This window comes from Stenella coeruleoalba (assembly GCF_951394435.1).
Source record: "Stenella coeruleoalba genome assembly, chromosome: 7".
NCBI lineage: Eukaryota > Metazoa > Chordata > Mammalia > Artiodactyla > Delphinidae > Stenella > Stenella coeruleoalba.
The window spans coordinates 26,138,968-26,156,599 of NC_137153.1; the positions used below are offsets into that span (position 1 = coordinate 26,138,968).

The 17,632-nt window shown below is 40.6% G+C and overlaps 1 protein-coding gene across 2 annotated transcripts in view; it reads right to left on the reverse strand.

The window, feature by feature from the left end:
- The window catches only part of LPL (lipoprotein lipase), a gene marked incomplete at its 3' end in the record, with an annotated part of 29,239 nt that extends 11,951 nt beyond the window's left edge, over positions 1–17,288 (reverse strand). For both annotated transcript variants that reach the window (XM_079926933.1, XM_079926932.1), the window contains exons 1-7: positions 16,977–17,288; positions 10,600–10,769; positions 6,532–6,711; positions 5,116–5,227; positions 4,111–4,344; positions 2,669–2,911; positions 590–710 (exon numbers count right to left, since the gene is read on the reverse strand). In XM_079926933.1, coding sequence (XP_079783059.1) covers positions 590–710; positions 2,669–2,911; positions 4,111–4,344; positions 5,116–5,227; positions 6,532–6,711; positions 10,600–10,769; positions 16,977–17,064 — 1,148 coding nt within the window. In that variant the 5' untranslated portion in view covers positions 17,065–17,288. The remainder of the gene's footprint in view (positions 1–589; positions 711–2,668; positions 2,912–4,110; positions 4,345–5,115; positions 5,228–6,531; positions 6,712–10,599; positions 10,770–16,976) is intronic.
- Positions 17,289–17,632: the final 344 nt, after the last annotated feature.

The following is a 17,632-nucleotide window of genomic DNA, read 5'->3' on the forward strand; positions in this document are numbered from 1 at the left end:
CAAGATGCATGTCAATGGCATTTAGTGTATTTTAAATGATATCTACACTAATGTGTACCTTTAATGTATTCCAACTTTTATCCTAACAATATGAACTATGTAATATAATTCTTAATAGAAAAAAGTTCATAAGTCCACCATTTAGAGATATTATTTTCATTTTCATATATTCCCTTTCAATTTGTATTGATATGTGAACGTGTCCTTTGTTACAGTCATAGTGTACATAATACAATTCTCTATTCTTTCTTTGTTCACTTCATATTTTGTCTTTCACTTTTTGCCAGGTTATACCTAGTTTTCTATAATTACAGTTTTTAGAGGCTAGATTGATTTTCTTGATTTGTTAAACCACAATTCACTTAACCATTGCCTCAGTTTTGGACACTTGCTTTGCTTCTAATTTATGCCACTATATGTACCACTGCAATGAACATCTTTTGCCATATAGCTTTTTAAAAATTTTTCTGTTAAATATGTGTTTTTCTAGGTGTCCTATGCCTCTTCTGTTCCTCAGACCAATGATTAGAGCAGGTAGCAGTGCCATGATAAACCCACATGCTGGAGGTCATGTTCCGTGGCTACTCACAGGGTGAAAGGGATGTTCTCACTCTCGGCCACAGTGCCATACAGAGAGATCTCGAAGGCCTGGTTGTTGTGTGTATCATTCTCAGTCCCAGAAAAATGTATCTTTACTTGGTAATGGAAGACTGTAGAGAGAAAAGCAGAACAACCTCTGATCAGTCTTTATGGAACACTACAGCCCAAATAAGCAGGCAATTCTGAACGACAGACAGTATCTTACTAATGATCAACAGGAAGTGCTCATACATGACTATAATTATGTGTGGCTTGGAAAGATTTCTTCATGTCTGTACAGTGCTCACTACTAGAAAATTCAGAATTTGAATTCTACTCCCTTGCATTAAAGTGTGATTGTAGTGGATAGGAAGAATCCAGGTGTATCTGAATTGCTAAAGCCAACCCAGAAAGTAGTCAACTTTGATGGGGTACTAGGAAGATCAAACCAAGAGGCCAAAATTCCCATGAAGCTTTCACTATGAACTCCACCTTTCCTTGGCTGTTTTGTCCCTTAGCATCTGGAACAAGCATATTTGGTATTTTTTACTGTCACTGTATGTGACCATGTTTCTTCATGTTTCTTGGGTATGTCTGACCTCCCTACACTGTATGTAGGCTCCTTCAGTTCAGAGGGTCACGTGTACCTTCTATTCTCCACTGTCTAGCACACAGTCAGTAAATAATAGGCCCACAATAACATTATTTCATTAAGTCACCAGTGAGGCTGTAAAGACAGCCAGTTCCTAAAGTGTTCTGTATTAGAGAGAGCCTCCAGAAGCAGGTACTTAAACTTCCACACCTCCTCCTACTCTCCCCATCTCAACTAAAAACCCTGAGTAGATGGGATGCGGGAGAGGTTAAGGGATAGGAAAGGCAGCAGGCTTGCAACACAGCTGTAAAGGATGAAGAGAAAGAGTTTGGGTTAAATGGAGCCCTTGCAGGCATCGCCACAGACCAGAGCAAGGGAAGTCTGACTGCCGAAGTGTCCCCGGAGAACACTGAGGCAGGATGCTGGGGATGAGTGAGCCCTGCCCAATTCTTCAGAAGATTATGGTCTCCTCTATACCTGACACACACTTCCCTACTCTGAAAAGTCAAGGAAGCTAAGGATTCCCTCATTGCTTAAAATGTTTCCTTGAATTATAGATGCTCCAAACCTCTGGACCGCCAAATGCACCTCTAGATTCTAACAAACCACCTTAAAAATGGGTGCCTCTATCAGATATATTTTACCCTGGGAAACTGTTCTTCAATGCCATCTCTTCCCTCATACTTCCACCTGGACTCCACATAAACTAGCCTTTCTGATATTAGCCCCTCTCTCTAGATTTATCTGATTATCTCCTCTTCCTGTCTCCCTTCAATTCCTGCAGGTCTTGCTCTGAACAAGCTGCCAAGTTTGAAATTCAACTGTGAACAAATTCATGACAAAATGGGAATATCTTAGAAAGTTTGGTATAGACTTCCCTCCCAGGAATAGTTATATTTTCAAATACAGGTGGTTCTTGCCTTCACTGAAAGCAGACTTTAGGAGTTTGCAAACTTTTTCTATAAAGGGCCGGATAGTAAATAATTTAGGCTTTGTGGGACCAAATAGTCTCTGTCCCAACTACTCAGCTCTGCTGTGGAGGCATGAAAGCAGCCTTAGTCAGTACAGAAATGAATTAGTGTGGCTATATTCTAATAAAACTTTATTTACAAAAGCAGGTGGTGGGTTGGATTTGGCCCATGGGCCATAGTTTGCTGACCCTGGATGAATGGTTTCAGATTAACTTGGAGCCTGGTGCTGATGCAGTGGTCCATGCTAATGGTCACAAGTACAAAGGATGGTGGCAAGCAGGGCTGCTGCACAGAGCAGTGCAGTTGTGCCCTGGGTCTTACTGGCAATGGGAATTAGGAGCTTCAGTAAAATGGATTCGTACAACTCCTTCTCTACCAACAGAAACACAAGTGAGGGATCGGAGTTTAGCAACATCGTTTTATCATCTCTGTTGCAATGGACAGAATCAGTACATGTGATGCAACAAGCATGATAAGAAAAATAGGATCAAATCAATTTTCCTATTTACAACAGTCTCCAGCCTACCTTTGTAGGGCATCTGAGAACGAGTCTTCAGGTACATTTTGCTGCTTCTTTTGGCTCTGACTTTATTGACCTCATAGCCCAAGTTGTTGCAACGGTTCTTTCTGCAACTCAGGCAGAGCCCTTTTTCAAAGGCTTCCCTGGAATTGCACCGGTAGGCCTTACTTGGATTTTCTTCATTCAACAGAGAGTCAATGAAGAGATGAATGGAACGCTCGTGGGAGCACTTCACTAGCTGGTCCACATCTGGGGCAAAAGAGACACAAAGAACATTTCAACTCTGTGACAGTCCACAATGAGTGTTTCGTCTCGCATGTCTAAAATAGTTGAGGTGTGGTGTTAGAATAAAATGACCCCCTTGATTGTAGGTCCTATTTAAGGAGGTACTCTTGGCGGCAGCTTCTCACCTACCCCCAAGAGTGCCAAAGTTGCAAATTTATAGGGAACTTTTGATGTTTTTGCTGTCTCCATTTGTGAGTATGTTTATGAAGCTATAATAAGAGACATCCAAGATAGAAGTCGATTTCCCCCAGTTTATCACAACTTTCTCTTATATTGAAAGCATATAATACTTCTAAATGCTTCTAGAAACATAACTCTAGAAACCACATCATAAAGGGCAGGCATAATTGTTAAATTAATAGTATCTTATCATAGATATTGATACTATGTATAATTGAGGGGTGTGTCACTGCTAATGATTTTTACATTAAATGAACTATAGAAATAATCAGCAATGTCATAAACGTGCAGCTATTACCATAAGCTTTATAACAATTGAAGTTAGTAACATTATGCTGTAAATTCTATAATATATGCCCCAAACACCTGAGCATATTGACTACAGGTAGGTCCCATTGTCCACAAGGTATGCAAAGGTCCCTTAAAACAAATCATAAAATTAACACAGCTAACATGATTATTAAAGTAAATAATAAAAACTAATATTAAATTGTATTTTCTTCTTAAAAATTTGGAATATTTATTCTTAGGGATTGGCGATTTTTTTCTGATTTGTACATCTCTTTTAAAGGCTGACAAAAGAAATTTGGACTAATTAACATGTCCTTTACTTTTAGTAAAATTCAAAATAACTCTACTTGTTTTGTAGCTGTATTCAAAGTTTAGCATGTGGCCAGATAACACTTTCAAAGGCAGTGCAGTTCTCTTGTCTAAATCTCACCATTTTTTTTTCCTGTTATTACTGCAAGTGCAGTAGTTTACAATATAAGTGTAGTTTACAATATAAGATGAAATGTCTCTCTGACCACAGGAAGTACTGAGCCTCTGAGGTGGTCATGCTAAATGTGACAGACTTCTTCAAAAACATATCTTTGCTAAATGTGTTTATTCAAACTACGTACTTGTGGAGAATGGGTAGGACACTTGGTCAGTAAGAGTTAAGGTGAAAACTTACATTTAATTAACTTCTAAATTATATTTACCTCCAAGGCCTCTCTCTGCAATCACACGGATAGCTTCTGCAATGTTACATCCTGGTTGGAAAGTGCCTCCGTTAGGATAAATGTCAACATGCCCTACTGGTTTCTGAATTCCAATACTTCGGCCAGGTGACCCTCTGGTGAAGGTGTGTAAGACATCTACAAAATCCGCATCATCTGGAGAAAGGCGACCTGGGGCTTCTGCATACTCAAAGTTGGGTCCAGCTGGATCTAGGCCTTAGTGGGAAAACAAAAAGTCCTCAGAGCTTTTTAAATTCCCATTAGTTTTAGTCTCCTCCAGTATCACCTTATCATTCCATTGTTCATCATTTGAATGTAAATGGCAGCCACATAGATTCTTATTAGCACCTCCTATTCTATAGTGACTGGATTTTTAAATTACTGAGATTCATAAAAGCAGCTTAACTCCTTCTCAAATAAAATTTGAGTTTCTCAAACTAGCCATTAAATAACAATTTTCCCTCAGTATGACTTGATTCCCTTTTGTATCAATAAATTATTTCTGAGCCTGGTTAGAAGGCGTTTATATAGTGCTGGGCTCTTTCTTCCTCTCTACACAGGCCAAACAACCAATTGCTATTGGCCCAGATGACAAGACTCCTTTTTCCAAATGGCCTCTGGTGTTGGTCCTTTTTCATTTTTCCCAGTATTGATGTGAGAGGTGACATATGTGTGTGCAATAAACTATCAAAGCACAGAGCAGAGGGAGGAGGGAAATGGGTTTCTCAGAGACACCACTGGGCTCTCTGTGCTTAACTCTGCACCATTTCTCTTCTACTGCCATTAGACGGTAAGCTCATGAGAGCAAGCGTCTGTATTTTATCTTACTCCAGAAAAAGAGCCCTCCCATGAGATAACCAAATGGCCAGGTGTACCCAGAAGACTACCACTCACATATGGTTGTTTGACAAACAGTCTGATTCTCTTTCAGAAAATGACAGGCATCTCAAGTCTTTTGTTATAAGAAAACTGGCATTGCTTTCTTACCGGTAATTCTGTTGACCTTCTTATTGGTCAGACTTCCTGCAATGCCAGCAACATGGGCTCCAAGGCTATATCCCAAGAGATGCACATTGTCCAGAGGATAATTAAATTCATCCTTTGGAAGAAGAAAAGAAAAAGGTATTTGATATTTTACAGTTCTTTGCAAAATATCACTGCTAAAAGAAATAAAAGTTTAATAGTATTCCCACCAAATAAATAAATAAATAAAATACATTGTTTTGAAAATATAGGCAATACTGAAAATTAATTCTACTTATTTTAATTTCTTGTTACAGATGAGAGGAACATATACTATAGTATTGAGATTTTCTCTTTCCTTAATAACATATTTAAATTAGAAGGTTTTCCCATACATCTGAAATAGAAATGTATGGAAACATGAATTTCCATACATCTGAAAATATATGTATATGTGTATATTTATATATAGATATTTGTATATATATTGAATAGATACATACATATACAAATATATATTTAACTCATTATTCTCTACTCTAAATACCCTGCATCACTTTATTCTTTAAGGTTAGCCAAGCAATGACTTAAAATCAGAAAATATTACAGGGGAAAGGACCACAGACACGTTGAGTCCAGTCTCCTCATTCAACAGATGAGAAGTCTGAGGTCCAGGAAGGTGATCTGATTTGTCCAAATTCACTCTCCTGGTTAGCAAAAGAGTCAAGAAAAGAACTTTTATCTTTTAATGAGCAGCCAATAAACAGCTTATTTTTTACCTCCAAGCATCTGACTTAAATAATTTGGTCCTGTGAGAGTATTAGCTTCCTTTCAACCCCGAGATACTTTCCAAAGGTAATTTTCAGAGAATGGCCTCAGAGAGCCAGAGGGAGTAAAACTCCTGACTCTCAGCACCTCATATCCTACAGACTTTTCCTGCCATTTTTCCCTAGTTCATCTCCATCACTCCCTTAACCCTCAACAAAAATCTGGATCCTTAATCCACACTAAGGAATAAGTACTATTAATATTTTTGTCAAAGAGATTGATATTCTAACAGGTCAAACCCTGGATAAAATTTCCATGTGCCAGCCAACTGGGAGGGAAGGATTTGGGTGAACATGACATCTCCCCTCTGCCCTGAAATAACAAGCTTTTGTCCCTCCTGCCCACTTAGTTCTTGGTCTCAGCAAATCCATTCACCATGAAAATATCAAAGGACAGGGCAGGGCAGGACTACGCCTTATGGGCTTTATAGCTTTATCATTCTTATCATAATGATGCTTTTAGTCAGAAAATAATGTCCAGGCTTATTCTAAAGATATGAGTTGACCCAGAAAATATCTATATCTAAGTGAAAAAGAGCAACAACCAGTCATTAATTCAGCTGTAGCCAAGAGATCTGTTTTGGACATACAAGGCTCCTTCCCCCAGTCTTACCGCCATCCAGTTGATAAACTTGGCCACATCCTGTCCCACCAGTTTTGTGTACCCCGCAGACACAGGATAATGCTGCTGGGCCCGTGACAGCCAGTCCACCACAATAACGTTAGAGTCCGGTTCCCTCTTGTACAGGGCAGCCACGAGTTTTGGCACCCAACTCTCATACATTCCTGTCACCTGAAGAGGATGATACCAGCATTCTTAAAATATCCACCTACAACTTGTTATAGATATGTCAGCCCAATACACCTACATTAAATGGAAAAAAGAAACAAACCCACGGGAAGCCCATTGGCTCAGACACAAAACTCAAACCACAAGAGTATTCAGAGTCTTCTGCCTGACCCTTCTGAGGCAAATTTGTGTACCCCAAAGAAGGACTGTGTTGAGCTCAGGAATGGCAGACTGAGGTTTCAATTTTAAAAGCATATTTTATAAATTCAGTAAAACTTCAATAATTTATAGTATTAAAAGGAAAGATCAATCTGAATAAGTTAAAAATTTGCAGCAGAATTACAGACGATTTTAAAAGAAATTTAGTTAAAAAAAAAGAAATTTAGTTTAAATAATTTCAATTAGGCTAATAAGTTAATTGGGAGATGTGAATGCCCTTTATTCTTATAAAGGGTCATTTACGTACAACATTTGATGTGATAATGAAAAAAATAGTTTTAAACATACTAATCTATTCCAACAGAAGGTAACTTTGTTTAGCAATCTCCTCATACATAAGAAAATTATTAGTTTCAGTTCAGACTTTTCACAATTCTCTCAAATTCTTGATTATCACAGTGCAAATTAATGAGGCTTAATAATTGCCTTTCCCAAATTATTAGATTGGTCCTGTTTTGGAGATAAGCAGACTGCCAACTGTAATTCTTTGCTTCTTGTGGATAAAAGCCCCCAAATTCAAAGTCAAAAGACTTATGCTATCAAAGAAGAGACATTGGACATCTTTGCAAAGATGCTTACTTTAAAATAATCGAAACACACTAAAAAACTGCAGATGATAAAATTCCATGCCTTCCTGCCAGGAGCCTGTACACAGCAACAACCTACTTTAAATCCGCAAATCTATCCACTCCTAATATTACCTGAGAGCAGATCATACTGTAGCCACAGTAAAGGTTACTCAACTATGTAACCGACAGGAAAAGATTCTGAAATCCATGTTTAAGGCAGCTTTTAAGGGGAAGCTCGTAAAACCTATATTCTTCTTAGAGTAATGCCAATAGACAAAAATAAGACTCTTGAATTCCCAAACCAAGGGACTTCATTTAAAACTTTGATCTTAGATGGTGGGTTCTTTTAAATCTATGCTTCCATTTTGTTTAGTCTATTTTCTAGGCTAAAACATTAAAACATGAGCTCTCTCTTCACTCCTGACACTAACTGCACAATTTTTAACCAAATTGTTGTGCTCTGTGGAAGGAAAAAGCAAGCCTGGGACTCAGGAGATCTTGGTTCCAATCCCAGCTCTTCCACTGATTACTTCTATGAACACAGGCACTGTATTAACCTTACTAGGCTACCTATAAAACAAAGTGGTCAGAATCAGATGACCCGGAAGTTACTCTCCACCTCCAAAATTTCTTCTTGTGACCATTTGTGTTCCCAATCTACTTGCAGTGATCAAATGCCAGCTCTATAATCTATTTCCAGCATGAGGAGAAAACAAAAAAGAAAAAGCACATAGGTGATGTGAGCCCGTTAGGAACATGTTTAAGTCTTCTTTGAACATGTCTCAGTGAGGCTGCTTCAAGCCTGGGTACAGCCTGGGTCTTTGGAGGAACCAGCTGGAATGCCCACCCAGCAAAAAAACCCTAAGGAATTGGTCCTGCCTCCCTTTCTCCTCTCTTAGAGGTTGAAGGCTGGCCACCCTTTGCAGCTGCCTTTTGAGAGAGGATGATGTCATTTCTTCAGAATGCAATGTTAATCACTCCTCTCAGCCAGGGGTGAGGATATCCAACACCACAATGAGAACCCTGGACTTAAACACAAGCAGGTGGCCAAGCTCCAGGACAGCTGTGTCTGACTGCCTTCTGGCAGGTGTCCTGTGCACACTGCATGCTAAGCATTCTTTCAGGTTCGTCAGAGCTGCAGAACAAAGCTGCAGAACCTCCTCACTTCCCCTAGTCCTACGCCCTTGAGTCGCTGAGCAGCTTACCTCAGACACGGCAGGAAAATCTCATTTGCTCTCAGCCCCTGTTTTAAGTTTTTCTGTACTATCAGTGCTTCTAAATTAGGTAATCTGTCAAAGGGCAAGGAACCCAACATACTCCTACAGTGAATGATACTTTTAGTAACTGCCTAACAACCAATCTAATTCTTTCTTTTTTTAATTTAACATAAGACACTGCTATAAGTAACCCCAACAAAGGGGTGGAAAACAAGGACCCAACTTCTTCAATTCTGAAAAGGTATTATTTCCTAATTTTTTCTTCTGTGCTTCCTTAAATCAGTACCAATTTTTAAAGGCTTTGATTCTTAGGCATACAGCTGAACTTGAAGCTCTCCTTGCCACCTGCCCCAGGTGGTCCCACTGAACCAGCCAGGGAGTTGACTGAAATGGCTGAGATCGGTTATCCAGCACGGCTGGATGAGCTATAGCACATACCGACCAGCTCTGTACGATGAAACTCAGTCCCACAGCCAGTGGCCCAGCCTCTGAGCCCAGGCACTCAAAAAAGTCAGGACGTATGATGTGAAGAATATAAGTGGGCTTATTGGGCAGTAGGGCTAATGATAGAAATTGGTGCTATCTACTGATACTAGGTGAGTCGTGCCATCTTAATGTGAGAAGGAAATGTTTTTCAAATATTCTTAAATTATAAAATTCTCTCAGGGATAAGATTGAGATGCCTGAGATATTCAATTTATTTCTGTCATATAAATGCTTATTAAGCTTAAACTTTTTTGAAAAGTATTAACAGCCAAGACTACATACAACTAAAATGTCTCTAAAATCACCAAAGATTATGTTTTCCTATTTAAACCTCTTAAAATATAAAAAGATCTACGTTAGGAATTTGAATATGTAATTTTATCATAAGATATGTAATTTACTGTGTTACCTCTAGTAAATAGATGTATTTTATTAAAATAAACATCCCTGTGAATTCTGTTACTAGTTGCCTTCATCTCTATAAAAGTTATAGCAATTGTCCTAGACTGTCAATAACAAAGGCACTTATGTAGGAAAAGAAATCAGGACTGGAAGTATCAATCGTTAGCTAATTCATCTCATTAGAATTTAGTGTCTATTACCTTATTCACAAGCTCTGACACAATGGAAAGATATTATCTCTTTAACCATCAATTTTATATAAGTCCTTTTTAATAAACAGTAAAATATGCTCACTAAGGAATGAAAATATTGAAAACAAGCTAAAGTAGTTAAGTAAGAACTATACCATATAAAGTGACTAATTAGCATATCTATTCACATTCTTATCATGTCGCTGACAGTTCCCTGGCTAGCCCTCTTTAACCTCAAGTAAAGCTCCCAAAAGTTTACAACTGGAGAATGTTGAAAGTGGAGGGACGTCTAGTCTAATCTCATTGTTTTACAGATTAGTAAACTGAGGCCCAGGGATAAGAGGTATCTGGATCCACATCACAGAGCCGGAGAATGGCAAAGCAGAACCAGAACCAGCACCTCCTCCCTCCACTCCAGCTCTCTCCTCCCCCTTACAGGTTATCTTCCTTAGGAAAGGACTTTGGTGAAGTGTTGGACGAATCAGGATCATGCCAGTTTTCCATTGTCTCCTCTAAATGGTAACCTATATTCTTCTCTGTACTTGAGCAAAGGCCCAGGGGAATGGCTGGTCCAAGGTCACAGCTAGGTACCGTGGTACAATGAAGGCTGGCACTGTCCAGAGCAAGTACCCATGAACCTTTGGCTTTAGATTCCTCAGTCCCCACCCCGAGCCAGAATTGTCTTTACTCAAGTTTTAAAGCAAAGCCATCACTGGGTTCCCATCACTGGGCTCCCAACAACTGGGGCAAGACAATCAGAATGCTTGGTTCATGCCACTCAGCTCCTTCCTAAGGAGCCTTTCTTACCGTCCAGCCGTGGAGCACCATAAAGGTTTTGCTGCTGTGGTTAAATTGACAGTTAGCCACAGATTCTGTCACTCCAGGAATGAGGTGGCAAGTGTCCTCAGCTGTGTCTTCGGGGGTCCTGAGAGCAAATTTACTTTCGATGTCTATAAAATCTTTTCCTCCTGTAATTCCTGAAAAGGAAAAATTGGATAAGAGCTTAATTAGACGGTTGTTTTACTTGCTGGACTGATATGTTTTAGATTCACAAGCAAAACACCACCAATGCTATTTTTGTTTCTAAAGTTAAAAAAAAAAAAACTGAATGTGGATTGAAAGAGAATGACTGAGCCTCCAGCGGTGCTCAAAGTTGACAGAGACAGCCTTAAAATAACTGAGTTAAGTAACATTGACCTCTCCTGTGTCTTCCATCCTTTTCTTCAGCTCTTTTTTCAGTCAAGGGGTGTGTGTGTGTGGTGTATATAGTTTCAAGTAAGACAACTTCGATTTGGGAATTCCTTAATTAATCTTCTCTCAAAATATGAATTTAAGTGAGTTAGCTGAGGTTATGCTGCCAATAGTGGGAGAGAGAGTAGGGACCAGAACCCAGGTCTCTTTGGTTGTAGTTCTTCTAGAGAACACTGTCTCAGGGCGCTTGTGTTGTGTAGTTCCACTTACTTCATATATGATTTCACCCTCTTTAAATCTCTGATTACATCAAAAGATTGTCTTCCTGCAAAATATGATACAATAAGGTTTGTTTGAAGGAAGGTTGTTTCCTTTTCACTAGCATTATTTTTTTTAATTTTAGAAAGAAGAAAAGTTGGAAACATGGGGAAGTTTTTGTATGGAATCATTCCCACCAGCATGGCAAGATGCATCACTTTAAAATGTTTTTAAAAATCCTTTAGCGGGTTGTTCAGAAATATCTGTGCTATGTGTGAGTTACGGTTAATTCTTCCCCCCAGTATTTCTTTTCTCAATTTTGTCTCTACAGTCTTCCACACAAAGTCCTTGCCTAAAGTACTGTAGCAAAGGTGGTTTTGGAAAGAATCCACTTTGGTTCTTCATGGTTAATCCCAAAGTGAGTCAGGAGAGAAAGAGAACTTTGGCCTATTTTTTGACTCTCTGGACAATACTTCTGAATGTTGATAAATGTTCACAGGGTATTTGTAGGTAGTACATATAATATCACAGTGAACACTTTAAGTAAATTGTATTGCAAATAAAATCAAACTCTTTTATAAAGCAAGCACACCAAAGGGAAGTTATATTAAGAAGTTATCTAATTTTTGGTCAAGTAAAAAAGAAGTCAAAAAACCTATCCATTCACTACAAGAAGGTAGTAACTTATACATTTTAGATTTGGCTATTTAAAAGTTTCAAAAGGTAAATAACTAAGGTTGCTTAGAAATACTTCTAATTTCTTAATCTAAACCTTCTTCCTTTTCACAAAAGTTGAAAATCCATAATTTCAAATAACCTTGCAAAAGTCAGACCAAAAATTAAAATAAGAATGATATAGTACAGTGAAAGTACAGGCATTTGAATCAAACTTATTATATAACTTTCTGAGGACTGACCAGCATTCTCCTTTTTAATTATTTCCCAAAATTCCTTAAACAATAGTGTGGTTGCTTGCAAGTGATTCATTATATGTAACAAGTTGATCTCTCTCTCTCTCTCTCTCTCTGTCTCTGTCTCTGTCTCTCTCTCTCTCTCTCTCTCTCTCTCTCACACACACACACACACACACACACACATACCTCTAGCACCTAAACATACTAAGAAGATTTATTCAAATAAAAGACTGTGATAGACTATTGATATTTAAAGCTTTTTTTTCATTTCCATATAGTAAAATTTCACTTGAAATCCATTCATTAATCAAGAATATTCTCTGCCTCTCAACTCATTTGAAGATGTGGGTTTTCCTTTTCCTTCCTAACCAGAAAGCACTCTGGTGGCCTAATAATTTATTTGATGGTCGAAAAAAATTATAGATTTTTAATCTGATTCCACTTTCAGATTCTGCCCAAGAAGTTCTTTTACTGTTAGAAAGTGCTTTAGAAAATTGAAAACTAAATTAACTTTACCCTCTATATATTTGCTCTATATCAAATAACTCATGTTTCCTCTCATAACAGTCTTATTTTAACACATTCGATCAGCAAGCTTTTTAAAGCAGAAATACTCTGAACAATCTGGCAGACAGATCTTGCCCACTACCTATTTGCCAAACTGATATTTAAGATTATTGCCTTGCATAACTCCAGAGGATACCAGTCACTTTTATTCTATTTTTTCCTAGAATTGTGCAACACGGTGGCTCTGGTATTGCTGGTGGTTTTGAAATCACTAAGAATATTCTTTGAAATTATTAAGGCAGGATTCCAGTTTCCCACAACCAACCTTTTCTGTTGGGTACATCACTTGTAAAGAAAAATGATAGGAAATTCATACATTCTCAAGCAAATTTGTATTTGGAAACTTTTGTTTCACTTTTCATGGAATTTTTTTTTTTCATTTTAAGTTACAGAAAACATAATGAAGCCTTTGACAAGAAAATAATACCACTCTATATGCCACGTGATGTTTTCAATTCTCTGTTTGTTCTTTATATGAAATCATAAATGTTACTGGTGTTTAGTCAGTCTTTCCCTCTCTTTGGCGTTCTGACAGGTATTTCCACACTACTGGTGTTTCCAACCCCTCAAGGATGTCTTGGCATTCTAAAGATGAGTGTGCTTTCCAAACATCCACCAGCCCTAACACAACTGATTAGGCCAGGAAGAGTTAGGGAGAAGGATGGACCCTGATTTATGGGTCATCAATTCATTATGGGTCATTATGAGTATGTTTAGTTGACCTAATATATACACTGGGATTGCTCCTGGCTGGCAGATGAACTGATTTGGCTCAACTGTTGCTAAAAAAATTATTGTTTTTCATACATGGAAATGATATTAGTGACTCTGCCCTTAGCCCTTTAAGGGGAGAAGGACCTTTCACCAGATCCCCTTAGAAATTAAAGCCACCTTAGAATAGTGTGTGTCAGGGGAGAGGTGCATAGGTTTAACCGTTTATAAGGGCCCCTATTCTGAATTTGGCTTATCATATCAGTAACATCACACCATCAGACCTGTTCTTATCAAACACTAAGGGGAGAGATTTTGGGGCACCAGGAAAGTTACAAGTTAATGCATTTCTTGATATTATCTTTATCCCTAAATTCCTAAATAGATAGCTAAAAATCTATGTGTATAAACAAAGACAAGGAGTTATCTTAATATGGATAATAACTCACAGGAATGAAATTAGGCTGAGAAGTCAAAGCACTTTAAAGGTACATTTATAGAGGGTACATTATAGGAGGAACACTGAGCATCCCAGGAAAGAGACTCTAAAGGCAGTTCACAGTTATCAGATAAATAAGATTAACATTTATATGAAGACATGAGATACAAGAGCTCAATTATAATGCAATTCTCTTAGAAGTTTCTACTTCCTTTCTCTCTTTTTCTTTCCTCTCTCTCTCTCACACAAAAACACACACTCCTAAAGAACTTCATCAGTAATTCACCTCCTCTCTGAGGCTGATGGTCACAGTTACTGACAGCTTCTGTAGAATGCCAAAAAACAAGTGAAAAAAAACCAATGGGGGTGGGGTGGGGGGGTAATCAGTGCTGTTATCTGACTGAATTAATTGAGGTTTTCAGATATTCCAATGTAAACAATGTGCCTGACTTACCTAACAAGCTGATTTACTTTTCATTTTTATAGAAAAAAAGTGTTTGCTAAAATAGTGGCCGTAAAATGTGCAGCCCAATTTCTCTTCCCAGAATAAAGCAAAAAAGGAGGGCTGAGCTAAAAATACACTGCCTGAAAGAAAGTGAAAATTTCCCATTGTCAGTCTTCCCCAGTGCCTGACTCCCACCTTTCCATACAGCTATTCATCAATCACTCTCTTGCTGAGCTCTGCTCCCCTTGAGGTGGTACCTGCTACTTTGCTGTCATCACCCAACATGTTTAACTCAGATGTTAGCCTAGAAATTCACTATGGCCAGTCAAATAGAACTGCAGCTACTGAGCTCTTCAAATTTCCTAATGGGGCCACGCAGAGGCTGTGGTGCCTCCAAGAGCAAAGAGCTGAGGGCAGTGCCTGTGTCCTCATATTTTTCCTAGAAATCGAGAATGAATAAGTAAAGTCAGAGCCCAGAGGGGGTGCTGCTTGCCATTCCCTCACACTCGTACCTTTCTACTCTGAATTTCTTACATTCCTACCTAAATTCATTTGGAGGATAAAGGGGGCAGAAATCTGCTGTGTTGGGAGAGGCACAATATAAAGGGGAGGAGGGGAGGGGAGCAGTAGAGTGAGAGTGGGAGGGAAGGATGAGAAGGATTAATTTCAAGTCCACTTCAAAATGATTCCTCCCTTACAAAGCATTTACAGCCATGAAAAGCATGTGTTGATTAAAATCCAATTTAATTCATTAATCACTTGTATCCATTTACATCAAAGAGTAAAGAATTAGAGGGGTCTAAGAGAACGCTTTTTAGAATTTTTTATTTGAGTACAATTGCTTTACACTGTTGTGTTAGTTTCTGCTGTACAGCAAAGTCAATCAGTTATACGTATACATACACCCCCTTTTTTAGATTTCTCTTCCATCTAGGTCGCCACAGAGCATTGAGCAGACTTCCTTGTGCTATACAGTAGGTTCTCATCGGTTATCTATTTTATACATAGTAGTGTATATATGTCAATCCCAACCTCCCAATTCATCCCATCCCCACTTCCCCCCTTGGTATCCATAAGTTTGTTCTCTACATCTGGAGGGGTCTAAGAGAATTTTGAGTCTGGTCCAAACTCCTCATTTTAGAGTTGAGGAAGCAAAACCCAGAGAGGTGACCACTGACTAGCCCAGGAATTTAGCGTCCTGAATCTCTCAGGGAGTCTAGAAAAAACTCAATCTGTGGATGACACTTATTTGTGTGTGTTTTTTAGTCTAAGTAACATTACTCTGTAGTGTACTTTCTGAAATAAGAATTTGGAGTTTGTTCCAACCTTTTTCTTGGACCGTGTAAAACACTATCCAGCGGCACATGCTACTTCATGAGATGTTTAAGACTTTCTAATTGAACAACTTAGTGCTGAAATAAAACAAGCGTTTGGCAGCAACCAAAGTCAGAGACAAACTCGACTATAACGTGAACCACTGCAGACCGCGCCGCCTGAAAGCACAACCGAAGGACACCGCCCTAACTGCAAGTCCACCAAGGAAGAGAAAAGAAAACGTTGCCTCCTTGCATGACTTGCTTCAGTTGCCTTTTCAGTTGCTGCTGTGTGTTAACTGAACCAAGGTTCAAGTTACACAGGCTGCCTCTACTGTGGCAGGTCTCGGGCTGGGCGCTCACCTTCCCTGCAATAAAGAAATGCACATCCGGCCTCGAAGCCTCAACCCTGGTGAGAGGTAACTGGGGTTCAGCCAGTGGCCTCCCGGCGGCGCCCAAGAAACCCCAAGTGCTCGCGACCGCACCGCGGGGCAGGGCGCCCGGAGCCGAGCTCAGCTCGCAGGACGGTAAGGGTAGCCAAGTGCAAACCTGGCAACCCCCAAGTCAGCGGCCACAGACTGCTGGTCGTTCTGCCACGTTTTTCAGGAGGGTCAACCCTTCGCTAGGTTTGCTGGCCGCTAAGAAAAGCCGAGCGTACAAGAGTCGAAGTTAAACAGCTTCCCCGGCGCCCCAACTCTTGCAGGACGCTGCGTCCCCAGGACTCCGCGTCCCGCGTCCTCTCCTCCCACCTCCACGTGCAGAGCAAGAATGTCCTGTACTCCTAAGTGGCGGCCAACACCTCCCCCCGCGACCCGCGGCCACGGGCCAGCTTCTCCAGGAGAAGGGGCCACTTTCTAACCGCGCTCTCAATGACCGGGACTGAGCCGCGGCCAAGGCCAAGCCAGGGTCACCTTGGCTCCCTTGCCTTTCATTCCAGACCCCCCCCCCCCACCCCGAGCGAAAAGGTTGCTGCAGGTCACCGCCATCTGAGCCCTTCCTCCCGCACCCCTGGTCCCGCCCCTCACACTCTCCCCCAGCTCCCTTCCCTGCTGAGCCCAGGCGGCCGGGAACTCAGCCTCAGCCAGAGTGGAGGGGACAGCGCGGGAACGCGGGAAAGAGAGAAAGTAGAAGTGGGAGCCGCCCCAGAGAGATCGGAGGAAAAATTCCCTCCGTGGCCCTCCCAGATCCCACCCCGGTGACCCTTTCTGGGGCAAGCGCTCGGGCTAGGAGAGTCCCCGGCGCGCATCGCAACCCCTTCCTACTTCCTCCTTCCCATCTTCACAACGTGTGCAAGTGGCCGCTGAGCAGATTCTGCAAGTGGAGGGGAGTCTGCGCGCAAAACTTACTGTCAGCGGTGGCCACCCCTCCGCGGGAGACGGTCAGACTCTGAAGCCACACGCTCAGAGCCACCAGAAGCAGGGCTTTGCTCTCCATCTCGGGGCGCGTCCCTCTGTGGGAGTTACAGGGCACCCGGCTGGAGCGGGGACAGACGGATGGACCGGCTGAGTCTGAGGCGGGAGCAGGCTGGAGCAGCGGTCTGGCGCAGGGCAAGTCACCCTTTAAAGAGGAGGCAGGACAGCTAGAAGTGGCAGGTTTCCTCGGAGAAGGAGGAGGAAGAGGAGGAGGAGAAATTGAGTCTGACACTGTTTCCACTCCACGGCTGCTATGTGATTGGAAATATGCAAATAAACCTCATCACCTATTGGCTATAAAATCATAAGCTGGGGGGAGGGTCCTAAATTCACTTCCAAATAGTTGAGCAAATTGTAATGAGGATCAACCCTGCCAGCAAGAAGAGGGGGAAAGGGCAGAAAGGAAATTTTACTTTCTCTATGAGGCCTATTTGCTTTTCCTAAGGGGTCTGGCTCTCCTGGGTGCCTGGCACAAGCACCAAACACAGGTTTATGTGAAATAATCTGGAATCACCAGTTTTCCAAGGAAAGGAAGTTAAGTTGTTAAACTACCTTTGGTCAACACTGAAACCCACTCCTCTTTTGATGGA